Source organism: Podarcis bocagei (genome assembly GCF_964188305.1).
Source record: "Podarcis bocagei genome assembly, chromosome: 5".
Taxonomy (NCBI): domain Eukaryota; kingdom Metazoa; phylum Chordata; class Lepidosauria; order Squamata; family Lacertidae; genus Podarcis; species Podarcis bocagei.
Window position 1 is genome coordinate 79,553,397 of NC_138129.1, and position 19,092 is coordinate 79,572,488.

General features: G+C 46.2%; 1 protein-coding gene and 1 long non-coding RNA gene across 3 annotated transcripts in view; one reads left to right on the forward strand and one right to left on the reverse strand.

The window, feature by feature from the left end:
- Window positions 1–705: 705 nt before the first annotated feature.
- Window positions 706–19,092, forward strand: part of SLC35A3 (solute carrier family 35 member A3) — a 31,800-nt gene continuing 13,413 nt past the window's right edge. The window contains exons 1-4 of one of the 2 annotated variants that reach the window (XM_081195061.1): window positions 706–810; window positions 16,179–16,383; window positions 17,193–17,347; window positions 17,461–17,583. In XM_081195061.1, coding sequence (XP_081051187.1) covers window positions 16,197–16,383; window positions 17,193–17,347; window positions 17,461–17,583 — 465 coding nt within the window. In that variant the 5' untranslated portion in view covers window positions 706–810; window positions 16,179–16,196. Of the gene's footprint in view, window positions 811–5,981; window positions 6,340–16,178; window positions 16,384–17,192; window positions 17,348–17,460; window positions 17,584–19,092 lie in introns of those variants that run through there. The other variant, XM_081195060.1, reaches the window with a different exon arrangement.
- Window positions 12,010–13,891, reverse strand: LOC308587450. Its single transcript, XR_014008395.1, has 2 exons — window positions 13,682–13,891; window positions 12,010–12,225 (listed from the first exon to the last, which is right to left on the reverse strand). It is a non-coding gene; the product is annotated as an uncharacterized lncRNA (long non-coding RNA).

Here is a 19,092-nt window from a genome sequence, read left to right on the forward strand (position 1 = left end):
AATGGTCACTGATTGCTTTTACCTAGGCATCCTGGCCATTCTTTTGTTCCTGAATCCAGGTCACAGGCTCACCCTATTCATACACAGATACGCCCTTAAGACAGGATTTGTGAGCAAAGAGACAACGGGGAGGCTTTCCCATTTCCTTCCTCCTTGCAGAGAAACATTTCAGGTCCATTGAGGAGAGTCAAAATGGTTTCAGGATTGCTCTCCTGTACTGTTTCAGACACATAGTTTATATACTTATGCATGTGTTTGCCTTGTAATTTTATGAACATATGATTTATATATACGCGACCAGAGAAATCCTATAACACTGTTCTTGAAAGTTACCCATTCTCGAGTAGAAGAAAAAGAGAGATAATGTTTAACATGAAGGAGAAAATAATAACAATAATAACAATAATAAACTGTGTGAAAGAAGCTTATGGCACCATAAACCTGTCCCAGGACTGTGCATGGCACTTGTAAAAAGGGGTTGAAGAGGTGGGGCAGGACGAGGGGTGCCTGCTGCCCTCCGCTCGCTTCCAGCCCCTCAGCCTCCTTTCCCCGGCCCTGCGGAAAGCTTCTCCCGCCCGGACTCCGGGGTTCCCCGAGGGAAGTTCGCCAGGAGGAGCGCGGGGTTTCGGCAAGCGGCCTCGGAGAAAGGAAGGGCCGTCCGGGGCGCTGGGAACCGAGCGGGCGGAGCCGCGGCTGCAGCCGGAGCGTTGTCGGGGCGGGACCGGGAGTGGATGGCGGCGGCGGCGGCGGCTGGTGGGGGGGAGAAAGCAGCACCCGGAAGGGAAGCGCGCCAGGCTCCCCGCGCGGCAGGTGAGGATGGGAAGCGAAGGAGACCCGGGCGGGAAGCTCCTCGCCGAGGGAGGCAGCGGGAGGAATCGGGACCCGGAGGGGATGCGAACCTGGAGGAGGCGGGGCTCTTCGGGGTGGGGGCGGCTTGGCTTTCAAGCACCCCCCACCCCATCCCCGAGGGATTGGGCTCCCCCACCGAAAGGGGGTGGTCCCTCCGAGCATGTGCAGAGTGCCGTCCCGCCCAACCGCAGCCAGAAGCGGCCAGCCGGTTCTCGGCCATGCCTGAGGCTTTGGGATCGCGGCGAGGAAAGGAAAGTTTCGTGTTCTTTCCTTCGCCTTGCGCATTGCCCTCGGGAGTCCCTCGAGGAGCTTTGATTTTTTTCCCCCTTCAGGATAAAATATGGGCTTTTTAGCTGGGAGGCAGCTCTCAGTCAGTGATGCATGAGGCCCTTGATCTCAGGGTGAAGGGTTCAAGTCCAAGATTCCCGCGCCGCGGGGGGTTGGACTAGATGACCCCCCGAGGTCCCTTCCAACTCTGCAGTTGTGCGATTGGTGCGGTGGGTCAACGTGTCTGGCTGTTGGGGGTTTGAGGCCACCCAGGGACCGCTGTGGGCTGCATTCCTGAGTTGCAAGGGGGTTGGACTAGATGACCCCCGAGACCCCTCCGACTCTGCAGTTCTGTGATTCTTGTTTTAGAAATGTCTGGCGCCAAGGAAAGCGACCACTGAGCTTAGAATTGGCTAGTTAAGCTTGAGGCTTACAAAATTTTAAGGAGTCATTTGGATCATTGATGCCTGAAGTTAAGAGACATCCTGCCATTCCTTTTTGCCTTATGCCACTCCTGCCAAATAGGTTGCCTGCTTGCTGGTGGGCTCAACTTGAAGGGCTGTTGAGAAACAAATTTATTACTATTGTGCATCGATTTCTTTGGACACTCAGGTGGCCTGGATTGCAGTAACTTGTACTTTGGCAAGCGAGGAACACAGGGAGACATGGCAGTTAATTAGAAACAACAGCAACTCCTCTATGGTTTGATTTAACAAGTTAATGTTAGTTTGTTGCAGGCAAAAGGAGCATGTAGGCCAGGGGTGTAGGCAGGTAAGGAACTGGGTTTTGAGGGAAAGTTTGAAGCTTAACACTGGGAAAGATGCAATGAAAAAGAACTGCCATTCCTTTCTGGAACTCCCAGAATTACTACACTTGTATTAATTCAGTTTACACTGTACCTAAGGATTAATGGCACATTTGTCCAAATCTTAGGAGAAGTGCAGTGTGGTCTCACTGAGCTTTACTCTCAAGAAAATATGTATAGGTGTATAGGATTGCAGCCTAAAGTTATTATGTGTACTTCTCCAGCTGGCACCTATCACTATATTATACAAAGAGAAAATATGGAGTGACATTTACACAATGAAAACCTTGTATGTACTATTTATGAATAAAGAGAGGGAAACGATTCCATTTACTTTTGCCACAGAGAGTTGGACACAGGAACTCCTAAGTCAATATCAAACTCTTGCTTCTCTGTGTGCACAGTAACAGTTGATCTATGGAGTAATGTAAACCTATGAGGCCCAGAATTTCCTGTGTATCAGGATTCTGGTTTTGCGCTCTTCCTTATTTGATATCTGAATAGCAGCCATCTAATCACACCTTTGTGTATTGTGTCAGGGAATTTCTATTTGGCAGGGAGGAGTAGAGGAGGCTGAAGATGTATCACATGTTTTACAGGTTACAGCCTGACTCTCTATATTGCCTCTTTGAAAGGTTTTCCCACACAGTTAGGTTGTACTATTTCCAGAAGTATTAAAAGCATGGTGAAACAGGTTTCTCATATCCACCCTGGTAATTGAAATTTGGTGGCGGGGGGAGACAGTGATATTGGAAAGTATCCTAAAATATCTGTGTCTGTAGAATTACTATTGAAGGGGAACTGAAGGATTAAGAAGTCGAATTTGATTTTTGATTGTTGAGCAAGAACTAGAAAAAATAACAGGAGGGCGAAAGAGGATGTCAACTGAGAGATAAGAAATAACTCGGTGGCTTACAAAAGGAAGGCAGTGGTACGGTTAAAAAAAGGGTGAGGTAGACAAAGGGCATATTGGGATCTACTGGCAAATTGTGTGAGTTGCAGTAGATCTGCATGGGTTTCCAATTCCCGATTGTTTAACGATAGCAACAGCAAAATGACTTTTCCAGCTCAGTTAGACTGCTGAAATGAAGAAAAGTTGAAGTAACTAGGACTAGTGCAAAAGAAAGTAATCTCTTTTCTAGTAGTCCTATGCATGCAAACAACCGTTTTATGTCTCTTGCACCTGACTCTGGTTGGTAATCTTTTGATTCTAGGAAGAGACAAAATAGATTCAGCAAGCCTGAACTCTGCCCACCCCTGAGTTGAAAGTCAAGCTAATAATTGCCTACAAATGTTAGTACCACTGCTACTGTCATCAGTCTTTGAAAAACACATCTACCTTTGCCAAGTGCTTTGTTGAAATAGCTATGGATGAGGTTGCATCACTGCTTAAGCTGTGTGAGATTTGCGTCAGACCTTGAAAGACCTTTTCTGCTTTGAGCAGTGAATAAATCTTTATTTACATGGCTGGTGTGGTGCTTTTTAGATAGTCGTGAGTATTACTACTGCTGGAAGTGTGCGTTGATGTGATGTTTTGGACCACAACTCCCATCCTCTTGCAATTAAATTTAGGTAGTATGGAACAAAGGTGGGTGAGGTTAGGCGATAGCAAGTAGAACAGGAAAACTGAGGGTATGTATTCCTTCACAAATCCTGCTTTTCTGCTTGAAAAATTGCTCAAGGCACTTAACAATTGTGTTTGCGTGTTTTTAAGTGATTATACAACTTTTTTAAAAAAAAATTACACAATCGAAACAGACAGGCAGCAGGGCAGATAAACAAGCCAAACATAACAGAATAATAAACTTGACTAGAATTCTTCTACCTTCACACTAGGAGTCTGGGACATCAGTCTTAATTTTTTTAAAAAATGCATTCTGGTTCAGGAGAAGCTTTTGAAATAATTAAATAAGTGAAGGGTTCTGTTCTCAAAGAAATGGATACCCTGCCCCCCCCCCAATTTTCTTTTATGGCCTGCTTCAACAACTTTTGACAATGTGAAGGGGAAAGTTGTAATTCTCTGCAAAGTACTTGCGAGTGAGGTCTGAAGTTGGAAATACTGAACTAGAGAGAGGTTTGAACAAACAGAACTATGTTTACATTGATGGGTGTAGACCATGGGTAGGCAAACTAAGGCCCGGGGGCCAGATCCGGCCCAATCGCCTTCTAAATCCGGCCCGCGGACAGTCCGGGAATCAGTGTGTTTTTACATGAGTAGACTGCCCTTTTATTTATAACGCATCTCTGGGTTTTTTGTAGGGCCTGCCTGGTGTTTTTACATGAGTAGAATGTGTGCTTCTATTTAAAATGCATCTATTTGTGGGGCTTAGGAATTCGTTCGTATTTTTTTTCCAAACTATAGTGCGGCGCCCCACAAGGTCTGAGGGACAGTGGACCGGACTCCTGCTGAAAAAGTTTGCTGACCCTTGGTGTAGGCCAATGTGGTTGGTGCATGTGCTGACTAGCCTTTATTCATACCCTGAAGCATTGTGAGGAATTTAAATGGTGGCTCCAAGCTGCCCCGAGGTTGGGGCAAAGTTTTTCAACCTTTTTTGGGTCCACAGCTCCCTTGACCAACTACATTCCTTCTGCAGCACCCCTGTGGGGCTCAGGAGCTCAGTTATGTCACCCCTTGCCTGCAAAGCCAACAGCCCCTCACCCCTTTTCAAACACCCTCCCTTGTATAGTGTTCCCTCAGCCTCCTCTCTTCTTCCCTCTCACTGGGAGTCCTCTGGGCAGCCACTGCTGCCGCCCCTGGTCTCTGAGCTGCCCCCCTCCCGCCCCAAAGAGAGGTGCCTCCTCACATTGCCCCACAGGGGCCTGGAAAGCACCCCCTGGCCAGCCCCAGAGGCACCATTCGCCTGGGGAGCTTGTAGCCAGGGCTGCAGCAACAAACAGCCCCGCAAGCCTTTGGGAGGCAGAGATGTGAGAGGGCATCAGAGGAAGGGCGGGAAGGAAAGAGGGACAGAGACCAGGGTTGCCCGCAGCACCCCTGATCATCATTCAAGGCACCCCAGGGTGCCACAGCACCCTGGTTGGAAACCACTGGGTTAGGGGAACACTGATGATACAGCTCACCACTAGGTAACTCCATTGGGGATTGGTGAGTGTTACACTGATGTAGGAGGGGCCCAAGGGGCTGAAACTATACCAAAAACCCAGTCAATGCTGCAGCCAGCCCAGATTTAGCCTATTATTGTAAGGTGGGCAAACACATGCACCACACTCACAGTACCTTTACGTTCAAGTTTTTATCTTCTAATCTGAATCATCACAGTTCCGATTTTAATTCCTAACGCCTCTGTTCCATAAGGCTTAAATGTTCATAGTGCAATCCTATGCATGCCTGCTCAGGAATAAGTTCTGTTGAGTTCAGTAGGTCTAGCCATAAGTGTGTTCAAGGTTGCAGGCTTTCAGCCTTAGTTTTCTAAAAGTCTCCCTTGGCTAATTTGTTCTGTTGCCCAGTAGTTTCTACAAATAGGAAGATTTCCAGCGTAAAACCCCTGTGTTAAAACCTGAACCCATTGCTTGCCACCATATCCCCCCACCCCAAACCATTGGTAAAGTATTTCTTACATTGTTTTTGATATTTAATATTTACCCCGAAAATTATACTGCTGAATATAATAAAAATGCACCACATCCTCTGCTGCTAAGAAAAACCCCATTCATTTTGGTGTTTCATGTATTTGGTGTTTCACTGTTCTAAAGGAGCAAATGAGGTTATCAACCTGCTTCTTAGAAACATTTTGTAGTTGTCCAATTCCACAGACACATAGCAGGGTTAAAACTTATGTTGAAAGTTTCTGTGTTCGTAAATATTTAGTGTATATAAAGTGCTTTGTGGAATTCAGTCTCTGTTTTGAAGATCTTTAGTCTGAGATTTCTTATCTAGAGGAAACACAATATTTAAATAAATATCTCTAAACAGGCTGCACTTTGCAGCGTGCTTAACAGTGAGTGGTTTATTGTTTCAGTGGAACGCGTAGAATATTGCTAGTTACACAATTTCTGACACGTCACTTGTCTCATAGGTACAGTATAGCATCGAAAGTGCTTTTCTGTGTGCAAGGTACTTAAATGTCCACATGAGGAATCGGTCTTTTGGAGTCACCTCTTTGGCTTAGAAAAACATTTTCCCTACAAGAAAATGAAATCACTTTGCATATGCTACAAAGGTTGGTGTTTACTGAAGAAGAACGACGGCAAGCAAAATTGGCATATACCAAGCTGATGCTACACAAAACTTGGAAATCTAGTGCTTTCTTCTAAGACTGCTTGGGAAGAAAATGTAGCATGGAACTTATCAACTGATACCTGATGGTCGTTCTTCTCCAGCAAGGTTGACTGAATAATTCTATGTGCCTAACATTTCAGTTTTTGAAATGGCAGCTAACGGAGAGAAGATTATACTTGAAGTTAGTATATCTCTATGGTTTGTTTTGGTTTTTTTTAACCATTTTCTACCGTATATGTTTTTATTAAGAATGCTCTTACGAAAATATATAACAGTGCTGAATATGTTGGGGTTTTCTTGTTGGCTGAACTCTTAATGGGGGTGAGGATCCAAAGAGCGACTTCTGGTATGCCAAAGGAATTAGGTATGTCAGATAATTTTTTTGCCCCCCCCCTTCAAATAATAGATCTGCATGCTATATTGCAAACCACTTTTGAAAATCCCCTTAGTTTCAAAAGTGGTTTGTATGTGGCATAGTTGTTTTTCTCTTTGATTGTCATAAGCCCAAAATCTACTTGAACATGCAGAATTAGTCCTAAGCCATTTAAGGCTTTATAGGTCAAAACCAGCACTTTGAATTGGGCCCAGAAACTAACTGGTAGCCAGTGCAGTCGAACCGGGATCAGTGTAATATGCTCAAACCGTCTTGAGCAACCTGGCCGCTGAATTCTGCACCAGCTGAAGTTTCCGAACAGTCTTCAGAGGCAGCCCTACGTATAACGCATTGCAGTAATCTAACCTTGAGGTTATCAGAGCATAGACAACAGTAGTTGGGCTATCCCTGTCCAGATAAGGGCGTAGCTGGGCCATCAGCCGAAGCTGGTTTGACATAAAAGTTGAGAAACTTGTCGTTCAGGAGAAACAGCCATCTGTCTTCTGTTGGACTTGTTTATTAGGCCATAGTTAGCAGCTCGTCTGTTAAGGTAGTTCATGAAAATTTTAATTGGTATTTCTTTCTGGCTTGTATTTTATTTAGTTGTTCAGATGTTATACAAATCTAAAATGCGTGCAGGAGAATTCTAAGAACAGTTAGACGTGTTCTTTTCACTTCCAAGACATTTCTGCAAAACTCAAAATGCTGGTCAGTGTGAAATACGTCTGTCTTTGAATTGAAATGTTACAAATGTACAAATTCATTTATGCCTTGCCCCATCCCAGAGTGTCAGGATGCCTTACAGTATTGTAACTCCTCCTTCCTGTGGGCTTATAATAATAATAATAATAATTTATTATTTATACCCCGCCCATCTGGCTGGGCCTCCCCAGCCACTCTGGGCGGCTTCCATAAAAACCAAAAATACAGTAAAATGTCATACGTTAAAAACTTCCCTGAACAGGGCTGCCTTAAGATGTCTCCTGAATGTCAGGTAGTTGTTTATCGCTTTGACATCTGCTGGAAGGGCGTTCCACAGGGCGGGCGCCACTACCGAGAAGGCCCTCTGCCTGGTTCCCTGTAGCTTTGCTTCTCGCAGTGAGGGAACCGCCAGAAGGCCCTCGGCGCTGGACCTCAGCGTCCGGGCAGACTGATGGGGGTGGAGACGCTCCTTCAGGTATACTGGACCGAGGCCGTTTAGGGCTTTAAAGGTCAGCACCAACACTTTGAATTGTGCTCGGAAACGTACTGGGAGCCAATGCAGGTCTTTCAAGACCGGTGTTATATGGTCTCGGCGGCCGCTCCCAGTCACCAGTCTAGCTGCCGCATTCTGGATTAGTTGTAGTTTCCGCGTCACCTTCAAAGGTAGCCCCACGTAGAGCGCATTGCAGTAGTCCAAGCGGGAGATAACCAGAGCATGCACCACTCTGGCGAGACAGTCCGCAGGCAGATAGGGTCTCAGCCTACGTACCAGATGGAGCTGGTAAACAGCTGCCCTGGACACAGATTTGACCTGTGCCTCCATGGACAGCTGTGAGTCCAAAATGACTCCCAGGCTGCGCACCTGGTCCTTCAGGGGCACAATTACCCCATTCAGGACCAGGGAATCCTCCACACCTGCCCGCCTTCTGTCCCCCAAAAACAGTACTTCTGTCTTGTCAGGATTCAACCTCAATCTGTTAGCCGCCATCCATCCTCCAACCGCCTCCAGACACTCACACAGGACCTTCACCGCCTTCACTGGTTCTGATTTAAAAGAGAGGTAGAGCTGGGTGTCATCCGCATACTGATGAACACCCAGCCCAAACCTCCTGATGATCTCTCCCAGCGGCTTCATATAGATGTTAAAAAGCATGGGGGAGAGGACAGAACCCTGAGGCACCCCACAAGTGAGGGCCCAAGGGTCTGAACACTCATCCCCCACCACCACTTTCTGAACACGGCCCAGGAGGAAGGAGCGGAACCACTGTATAACAGTGCCCCCAGCTCCCAGCCCCTCAAGACGGTCCAGAAGGATGCTATGGTCGATGGTATCAAACGCCGCTGAGAGATCCAGCAGAACTAGGAAACAGCTCTCACCTTTGTCCCTAGCCCGCCGGAGATCATCAACCAGTGCGACCAAGGCAGTTTCAGTCCCATGATGAGGCCTGAATCCCGACTGGAAGGGATCCAAATGGTCCGCTTCTTCCAGGCGTGCCTGGAGTTGTTCAGCAACCACTCGCTCAATCACCTTGCCCAGGAATGGAAGATTTGAGACTGGGCGATAGTTGGCCATCGTGGCCGCATCTAAAGATGGTTTTTTAAGAAGCGGTTTAATAACCGCCTCTTTCAGCGGGTCTGGGAAGGCTCCCTCACGGAGGGAAGCATTCACCACCCCACGAAGCCCATCGCCCAGTCCTTCCCGGCTAGCTTTTATAAGCCAGGATGGGCAAGGATCCAGGAGACAGGTGGTTGGTTTCACTCGTCCAAGCAGCCTGTCCACATCCTCGGAGGTAACAGATTGAAATTGATCCCACTCAACTTGACTAGACAGAACTCTAGCACTCTCCCGCCCCGGCCCTGCTCCCACGGTGGAGTCTACTTCTTCCCGAATCTGGGCGATTTTATCTGCAAAAAACTTTGCAAAATCATTGCAGGAGAACATGTGGCCCGTACTGGGCCCCGATGTTGCAGGTGGTTCCGCTAAATTGTGAACCACCTGAAAAAGTCTCCTGCTGCTGTTTTCTGCAGATGCAATAGAGGCGGTGAAGAAATTCTTCTTCGCCGTCGCTATCGCCACTTGGTAGGCTCGACGTTGAGCTCTAACCTGTGTCCGGTCAGATTCGGAATGAGTTATCCGCCACCGGCGCTCTAGCCGTCTCAACGATTGTTTCATTGCCCTCAGATCCGTGGAAAACCACGGGGCTGTCCGGGCTCCATGCAATCGGAGAGGGCGCTTCGGAGCCAAACAGTCAATAGCCCTGGTTAACTCCACATTCCAGCGGGCCACCAGGGAATCGGCTGAAAGGCCATCAACATGGGATAAAGCATCCCCTACCACTCTCTGGAAACCATTTGGATCCATTAAGTGGCGGGGGCGGACCATCCGAATTGGTCCCACCTCCCTGCAGAGGGGATGGGTCGCAGAGAAGTCCAGTTGCACCAGGAAGTGATCTGACCATGGCACTTCTTTCATTTCGCTTTTACTTAGTGTCAGATCACCAACATCCATAGAGGTAAACACCAGGTCCAAGGCATGTCCACGGCTATGGGTTGGGCCAGACTTATTCAGGGACAGCCCCATGGAGGCCATGCTTTCCACGAAGTCCCGAGCGGCCCCTTGTAAGGTCGTGTCGGCATGGATGTTAAAATCCCCTAGGACGACCAGGCTAGGTGTCTCCAGGAGAACATCCGCCACGACCTGAAGCAGCTCGGGCAGGGAATCCTTGGTGCAGCGGGGAGGTCGGTACACCAAAAGGAATCCTGTACTGCCCCTATTGCCCAACTTCCAGAACATGCACTCAGAAAACTGGGTCTTCCCAATAGGACGCCTGGTGCAAACTAATGACTTCCTAAAAATCACTGCAACCCCCCCTCCCCGCCCACGTGACCTGGGTTGCTGTGCGTAAGAGAAACCTGGTGGACAAGCAGCGGCAAGGACAGGCCCATCTGCTTCATCCAACCAAGTCTCTGTTACACATGCCAGGTCAAATCCTCCATCCATGATCAAGTCATGGATGGCAGTGGTCTTACGAATCATTGACCTGGCATTGCACAGCAGCACCTTCAGGTCACGTGGGTATCCCTTGCTGATTCTAGTATCCATTCGGACAGGACCAGACCCGGAGGCAGGGATAGTCCTCAGACAACGACTAAACCTGCCTCCTCTGTAATGACATGGTCTGGTCTTAGCGTAACTCCTCCTCCTACCCGTGATCACTGAGATCGGTTGTCCCAGTGCATCCCCCCCTGTGGAACATGCCCCAGCCATTTTGTGGGCTGGGGCCCACTCCCCGGCAGCCCTGAACCCTCCCCCTAAAAACAAAATAACACCTTAAACAAACAAACAAAACCAATAAAACAATACAAACAAAAAAATGTAAAAATTACAAAAACATCAAAATAAAAAAATAATAATTCCCCAAGCCCAACCAAACATCCATCCCACCCCCACCCCCCACATACAAAAAATCCAAAGAAAATTTTTAAAAAACATTTTAAAAACACTCTGTGCCTCTCCGGCAGTAACAACTGTCCTAGTGAGGCCTGTCAGGCCCCGCCCCGGGCCAGGTGGTAAGTGGCAGGGAGGAGCAGGGCCCTCAGGCACTCACTCAGGGGACTCCTCCTGGGCAGCAGGCAGCAAGCAGCACGCAGTCCTTGTGAGGCCCCAGGCCCCGCCCCAGGCCAGATGGTAAGTGGCAGGAAGGAGCAGGGCCCTCAAGCACTCACTCAGGGGAGTCTTCCTGGGCAGCAGGCAGCAACCAGCACGCAGTCCTTATGAGGCCCCAGGCCCCGCCCCAGGCCAGGTGGTAAGTGGCAAGAGCAGGGCCCTCAAGCACTCACTCAGGGAGTCTTCCTGGGCAGCAGGCCGCAAGCAGCACACAGTCCTTATGAGGCCCCAGGCCCCGCCCCAGGCCAGATGGTAAGTGGCAAGAGCAGGGCCCTCAAGCACTCACTCAGGGAGTCTTTCTGGGCAGCAGGCAGCAAGCAGCACGCAGTCCTTATGAGGCCCCAGGCCCCGCCCCAAGCCAGATGGTAAGTGGCAAAAGCAGGGCCCACAAGCACTCACTCAGGGAGTCTTCCTGGGCAGCAGGCCGCAAGCAGCACGCAGTCCTTATGAGGCCCCAGGCCCCGCCCCAAGCCAGATGGTAAGTGGCAAAAGCAGGGCCCACAAGCACTCACTCAGGGAGTCTTCCTGGGCAGCAGGCCGCAAGCAGCACGCAGTCCTTATGAGGCCCCAGGCCCCGCCCCAAGCCAGATGGTAAGTGGCAAAAGCAGGGCCCTCAAGCACTCACTCAGGGAGTCTTCCTGGGCAGCAGGCCGCAAGCAGCACGCAGTCCTTGTGAGGCCCCAGGCCCCGCCCCAAGCCAGATGGTAAGTGGCAAGAGCAGGGCCCACAAGCACTCACTCAGGGAGTCTTCCTGGGCAGCAGGCAGCAAGCAGCACGCAGTCCTTGTGAGGCCCCAGGCCCCGCCCCAAGCCAGATGGTAAGTGGCAAAAGCAGGGCCCACAAGCACTCACTCAGGGAGTCTTCCTGGGCAGCAGGCCGCAAGCAGCACGCAGTCCTTATGAGGCCCCAGGCCCCGCCCCAAGCCAGATGGTAAATGGCAAAAGCAGGGCCCACAAGCACTCACTCAGGGGAGTCTTCCTGGGCAGCAGGCCGCAAGCAGCACGCAGTCCTTGTGAGGCCCCAGGCCCCGCCCCAAGCCAGATGGTAAGTGGCAAGAGCTTATTCCCTTACAGCTATTTCTTCTAATCCTTGAACAGTTTTTTTAAAAAAAATACCCACAGATAAACGTTCTCATTCCCTTTTGTCCTAGTCAGATTAGCATTTCTTCACCCAAGTTTCCATAAGCAACTCATACAGCTTCATGAAATACTGGTAACGCTTTCTGAGCTCTCCCGCTTTGACACTGAAATCAAGGCTGGGTCTGTTCCCAAATCATCCTCTTTTTGAGTACCAAGCATCCATTAGGTTCCTAAATGTGGCATCATCTACAATAGAAAAGGTGTAAAGAAAAGGTGAAATTGGTCACAGATGCAATGGAAAGTCACCTAGCTGTAAACTTCCTTCCTCCCTTCTAGTCTTAGTGACAGCTACTACCACTTTGTGCTATAATCCTCTATCCAAAACTTTGGTTTTCAGCTCTAAATCCACATTGCTCCAGAAAACGCAAGGCAAGAACCCATCAGATATTTTTCTCTGAAATGTCATTGGGAAATAAGCATTGTGGGACATTAAGTTCACATTTGATTAAGACTGCAGTATTCAGTTGATCGATATATTAATCAGTTTAAAAAAACCTTTTGGTCAAGCACAAAGTTGCTGGTTATCTGGGCAGCAGATTGAAAAAAACTTTATTATTTTAATATTTGCTTAGAAAATCACAAGTATTGGGTGCCATCCTAAAATAACATATGTCCTAAAGTGCCACAGTATTATATACTGAGTTTCACAAATATATCTCAAATCAGTTTACAAAACCTGGTAAAAACCATTAAGAACAGTGTAAAAAAATAAGAAAAGATGGATTTAAAAAACAATACAAAACAGACACCCCTGGCAGAGATCAGTTCAGCCAACTGGGAAAGCTTCTTGGAGCAAAAAGGCATTTTAATTGCTTGCGGAAAGTACAAATAGTGGGAGGCATTTATCACATCTGGGATTTCTTCTTTGGGTTACCAAAATAAGAGGCTATTCAGTATCCTTGACTGGCTAGCAGGTAATAGGAGCTTCCTGAAGAAAGAGCTAGCACCTGACGTTTTCATGCCTTCATAATTTCCTGCCCTCCAAGCCAGTGTGGACAGGACAGGTTGAGGGGTTGAACAGCTTGAGCGAACATCTATTATTATTATTATTATTATTATTATTATTATTATTATTATTATTATTATATTAATTAAATTTGTATTCCGCCCTTCAGCCATAGATCACAGGGCAGTTTGCAACATAAAAATACAATTGGAAAACAGACAAACAAAATGCATAATAAAAAATAAGAGCAAAAATAAACTGGTAATCCCCACTCTAACGCACATTTAAGGGTATCGTATTTTAACCAGCCAAAATTGTCTCTGGTCCTCTCCTCAGGCTGTCATAGCATCCCATACACCCACCTCACTGCTGATAAGAGGCCACTGGAGAACGCACAGAGGAACATTTTTTGCAAGCCTCCCTCTGCCCCAGACCCTCCAAGTGTCCTTATTTTCTAGGGACAGATCTGGATTTACAGAAGCCATCCAGGTTTCTGATTTGATCCTGCAATGTCCCGCTTTTCCTTAGGACGTCTCTATTTCCATCAGATAAATGTTGGAGGCTGTGAATTTATGTGACCCCCCCACCCACCCAAGCCAAGGAGATAAGTCACTAGAAGACATCTGAAGACAGCTCTGTAAAGGGAAGATTTAAAAAATAATTCTAGGATTTTTATATTTGTCGGAAGCCACCCACAGTGGCTGGCGCAACCCAGTCAAATAGGTGGGGTAAAATAATGATGATGATGATGATATCCCTATTCCCATCGGAGAAATGTTGGAGGCTATGGAGTTATGCGACCTCCCCAAGCCAAGGAGATAAGTCACTATGCAGCCTTTAGAAGACATCTGAAGGCAGCTCTGTAAAGGGAAGTTTTAAAATGTTTTTTTTCCTAGGTTTTTTATATTTGTTGGAAGCCACCCACAGTGGCTGGGGCAACCCAGTCAATTGGGTGGGGTATAAAATAGTAGTAGTAGTAGTAGTAGTAGTAATAATAATAATAATAATAATAATAATAATAATAATAATAATAATAATAATAATAATAATTTATTTATACCCCGCCCATCTCGCCGGGCATCCCCAGCCACTCTGGGCAGCTTCTAACAAAATACTAAAATACAGTAATGCATCAAACATTAAAAGCTTCCCTAAACAGGGCTGCCTTCAGATGTCTTCTAAAATAATGTCCCTACAGTGGTACCTTGGGTTATATACGCTTCAGGGTACATACACCTCAGATTACAGACTCCGCTAACCCAGAAATAGTGCTTCAGGTTAAGAACTTTGCTTCAGGATAAGAACAGAAATCTTGCTCCAGCGGTGCGGCAGCAGCAGGAGGCCCCATTAGCTAAAGTGGTGCTTCAGGTTAAGAACAGTTTCAAGTTAAGAACAGACTTCCGGAACGAATTAAGTACTTAACCCGAGGTACCACTGTATTTTCATCGGAGAAACGTTGGAGGGAATGCTGCCCTCTTGAGAGCAGAGGAGCTACACAGGCCCAGAGATCTCCATGCTCTTCCGCTTCCTGTCTTGGGGGCAGAGAAGGAGGAAGCTGAGAAGGCTGGAAGTTGGCCTGTCTTCCCTGTCAAAATGGCACCCAGCAGCAACCAGCCCCTTAGAGAGCGTTGAAGGCTTTGTATCCAGAGAGGCTCTTCTTTCCTGACTTTTATTTTTTCTTACTTTGGCATCATTGCAAAAGCAGCGTTGCAGCTCATGCCAGCTATCCCCTCCATAGAGGCAGAGCAGGCACCAGCCTCCTCTGCTGAGCATCCCTCTCATCTTACGAGAGGCAGTCCGGGACCGTGACAAGAGGGAAGCAGCGTGGCGCCTAGCCTGGGAGGGACCGGTGCAATGGAGAAGGTTAGCAAGTCCCCACTTTTCCTTAGGACATCTTTTCTTTAGGACACTTTTCCTTAGGACATCCTTATGGAGGGTATGGATATGCGCGTGCCCCCCTAGGAATAAGTAACTTTACAACCTTTAGAAGATATCTGAAGGTGGCCCTGTATAGAGTTTTTTTTTAAAAAAAAGTTCAATGTTTTATTATGTTTTTGTATATGTTGGAAGCCTCCCAGAGTGGCTGGGGCATGATACTACTACTACTACTACTACTACTACTACTACTACTACTACTGATGATTGATGATGGAATAGGGCATCCCTATTTTCAATGGAGAAATGTTGGAGGGTATGGTATGTGTGTAAATGTGACTTCCAGTGGGGGAAGGAAAGGCGCTGAAACCTTCAGATACAGAAGGATAGCCGCCAGCTCTTGAAAAATCATGATGAAATTCTAAAGGAGTGTAAAAGAGTAGGTTGGGGTTTTTTTTTTACACAGTTCTGACTTTTTAATCAGCTTTTGCTATGCCCCGTTTTCAATTGGGGAACCTGTGGCCAGACCAATGTTCTTGGACTACAACTCACATCAACCCCATAGGGAAGGATGATAGGAACCTTAGTCTAGGTTCCCTGTTCCTGCCTTGACATTCAGTGCTTGGTCTTTTCCATAGATTTCACCAGCAGTGGAATTATTCACTGCCACACAGACCGTTTTGTTCCGGCAGGCTTTCTGTTAGTGTTGGCATTTGAAGTGGACTCTGTTACTTCCTTGCTGTGCTGCTTTGATTGTTTTATTGCATGATGAATGTTGTTGGCTGCACTGAATGCTACTTTAGTAAGTGGAAGGGCAGGTTATAAATTAGAATCACCCATCTGTTAGTTAATTTGTAAAATAAACATCCCATGTATACCCCTCCTTAGTACCATGGGGTGGTTTTTAAACTACCTGCTGATTTGTGAGTATTTATATAGTTTAAAAAGACACATTTGTTTTTCTTAACTGTCTTCAGAATGCTTCCTGCTTTTGAAAGTTTTAATTGGGGAATTGTCAGGCGGCTGAAAGAAAAACCCACTGAGCAATAGTTCTTAGAGCAAGTGGCAACAGCCAAAATAAGCAAAAACAAGGTACTGTATTGTTCTGTTGCATTGGCTCAGCGCTGCCACTACAGACCATTTGTTCTACCTGTAATGCAGTGGCTTCATTTAAAAAAACTTGGTTCGTTATTCCTTGACTTCAGAGACTTCTTTTTGTACTGAAAGCAATTCCTAAACAGGCTTCAATATATTATTTTACTCAGTAATCCCTGTTTTACATTTGATATATATGTTTTCTTTTCTTTTTCCCCCCCAGGAAAGCGATAGTCAAGCTATGTCTACCAACTTAAAATACCTTTCCTTGGGAATTTTGGTCTTCCAGACAACTAGCTTGGTTTTGACTATGCGGTATTCAAGGACACTGAAAGAGGAAGGACCTCGTTATCTATCTTCGACTGCAGTGGTTATTGCTGAGCTTTTGAAGATCACAGCCTGTATTTTGTTGGTTTACAAAGACAGCAGTAGGTGTCTGCTATTTGTTTGTTGGTTTATTATGAGGGGGTTAATACTTTTTTCAATACAAGGTGGGACCTTTAGCAAAATATTGCATTGTATCCTCCCTCTTAAATGAAATGTTCCTGTTCAGTGTTTCAGGAACTCGTCTTCCTAAAAAAAGAAAACTCCACTCTTCTTCTCACACCTACCTATCTTTTGTTTCCCCAACTGTATTCCACAACTACTGAGCATGCTCAGACCTCATTGGGCTGGGGTTGTTTTTTTTTTTGGGGGGGGAGCAGTTTGACCTCTTAATCTTGTTTGTGCGTGTGTAAAAAAACCAAAAAATTCCACGTCTTGTAAACCTTAGGTTTTCCCATCCACAATTATAATTTTCTTCTTGTTTTTGCTACAATTCTGTTGCCACAATTCTGTTTTTGCTACAGTTCTGTTACCACTCATCACCTGAATTAACTATTAGAAATGTGCGGAATTGTATTTTGGACACAGCAACAATTTCTTCATTTTGCTGCCAGTGTTCCTAGTGCTGAAGAGACGAGTTAGATGTCTTCATCAGCAGGAACTAGATATTGCTATATCTTAATCGGGACAAACCATTGTCAGCTTTGCACAGTTATGCAGTGAAGACGCCGCAGTAAACCCATTGCTGTAAATGGACATTAACTACATAGCTATGCAAATTTTTGCTTAGGAATGTCATGTTTAAAAACAAAGCCTCTAAAAGTTTTTAGCAAAAAAGCTCATTATAATTAATAGGCCACACTAATGTGTTTTTAAACTTACAAAAAAATTATTATCCTCTCTTTTTGCATAGAGTGCAATTTACGATCTCTGAACAGAGTGTTGCATGATGAAATCCTTAATAAGCCTATGGAGACACTTAAACTGGCTATTCCTTCTGGGATTTACACACTACAGAATAATCTCCTGTATGTTGCCTTGTCAAATCTAGATGCAGCCACTTACCAGGTATGGTATGCTTTTGAGGGGTTTGCTGTTGGTTGTTTGTCTGTTTGTTTTTAAAATTGTGCACACAAATAATGAGTCATTAATCAAAAGTCATCTTGATTTGGTCTTTTCAGGTCACGTATCAGCTGAAAATTCTTACCACTGCGTTATTTTCTGTGTCCATGCTCAGTAAGAAATTAGGTGTGTATCAATGGCTTTCATTAGTGATTTTGATGGCTGGAGTTGCATTTGTACAGGTAAATATTAACATAAACATACTCCTGAATATTAAAAGTTTAGATCTCATTTGCTTTACTACTTAATACCTGGGGTAGTATCCAGTGATTCCCCCACCCCCCAAAAAATGTTTAGGGGTACTCTCATTATCCTACTCATATTAAAATACTGCTCCTCAATGAGGCCAAACTTAGATTCACAAAATGTTTAGGGGTATGCGTACCCCTGCATCTCTCCAGAAAAAAGCACTGGTAGTATCCAACGAAGGATTTTGGCTGCACGGTGGAACATCCCTTCCTTCTCTCCCTCTGTGCCCCCTAAATCTGTTCTGGGAGGATTGTTTTTTTATTGATATGTATAAATGAGAGAATGGGGGTGGAATCCTTATTAAATGTTGATTCCCAGATCAGTTTATCCATTGACTGCAGATGCTGTCAGCTGAGAAATGAGACAATACAGAGTACAGTGGTACCTTGGGTTAAGAACTTAATTCATTCTGGAGGTCTGTTCTTAACCTGAAACTGTTCTTAACCTGACGCACTACTTTAGCTAATGGGGCCTCCCGCTGCTACAGCGCCGCCGCCACGCGATTTCTGTCCTCATCCTGAAGCAAAGTTCTTAACCCGAGGTACTATTTCTGGGTTAGCGGAGTCTGTAACCCAAAGCGTCTGTAACCCGAGGTACCACTGTACAAGACACAAAATCATAGCCCCAGTAAAATATCAAAGAAGATCCAAGAGACTTTAAAACATTTAAATATTTGGGCACTTGCTTAGTAATAAATGTACTGGTACCTTCTAGGAACATTTTCAGAAGGGTGTTTTAAGATTGGCCAGGAAGGAGTCTCATAATAAGATATATTGTGTGTTCTCTATTCTGCTGACAAAAACTGTTGTAAAAGAACACATGAAGGATAGTTTTGACATGTTGCCTACGGACTGAGCACCACTAATAATGGTGTTTCTTTCCGGGATCATGCACATTTGCACAGTCTTCCTAAGCCAACGTTTGGCTTGGCATGTTGTGTGAAGCAGATCAATAAGCGCAACAGAACCTCGGGATCCATTTCATGTGTTTGAACTTGGTTGCAATGAAGCTGGGCAAACTCTGTGTTTGTGTCAAAAAATCCATAATTGGATAGTAAAGGTAAAGGGACTCCTGACCATTAGGTCCAGTCGTGACCGACTCTGGGGTTGCAGCGCTCATCTCACTTTACTGGCTGAGGGAGCCGGCGTTTGTCCACAGACAGCTTCCGGGTCATGTGGCCAGCATGACTAAGCCGCTTCTGGCGAACCAGAGCAGCGCACGGAAACGCCGTTTACTTTCCCGCCAGAGCAGTACCTGTTTATCTACTTGCACTTTGACGTGCTTTCAAACTGCTAGGTTGGCAGGAGCTGGGACCGAGCAATGGGAGCTCACCCCATCGCAGGATTCGAACCGCTGACCTTCTGATCGGCAAGTCCTAGGCTCTGTGGTTTAACCCACAGCGCCACCCGCGTCCCCCATAATTGGATATTAAATGGCAAAAG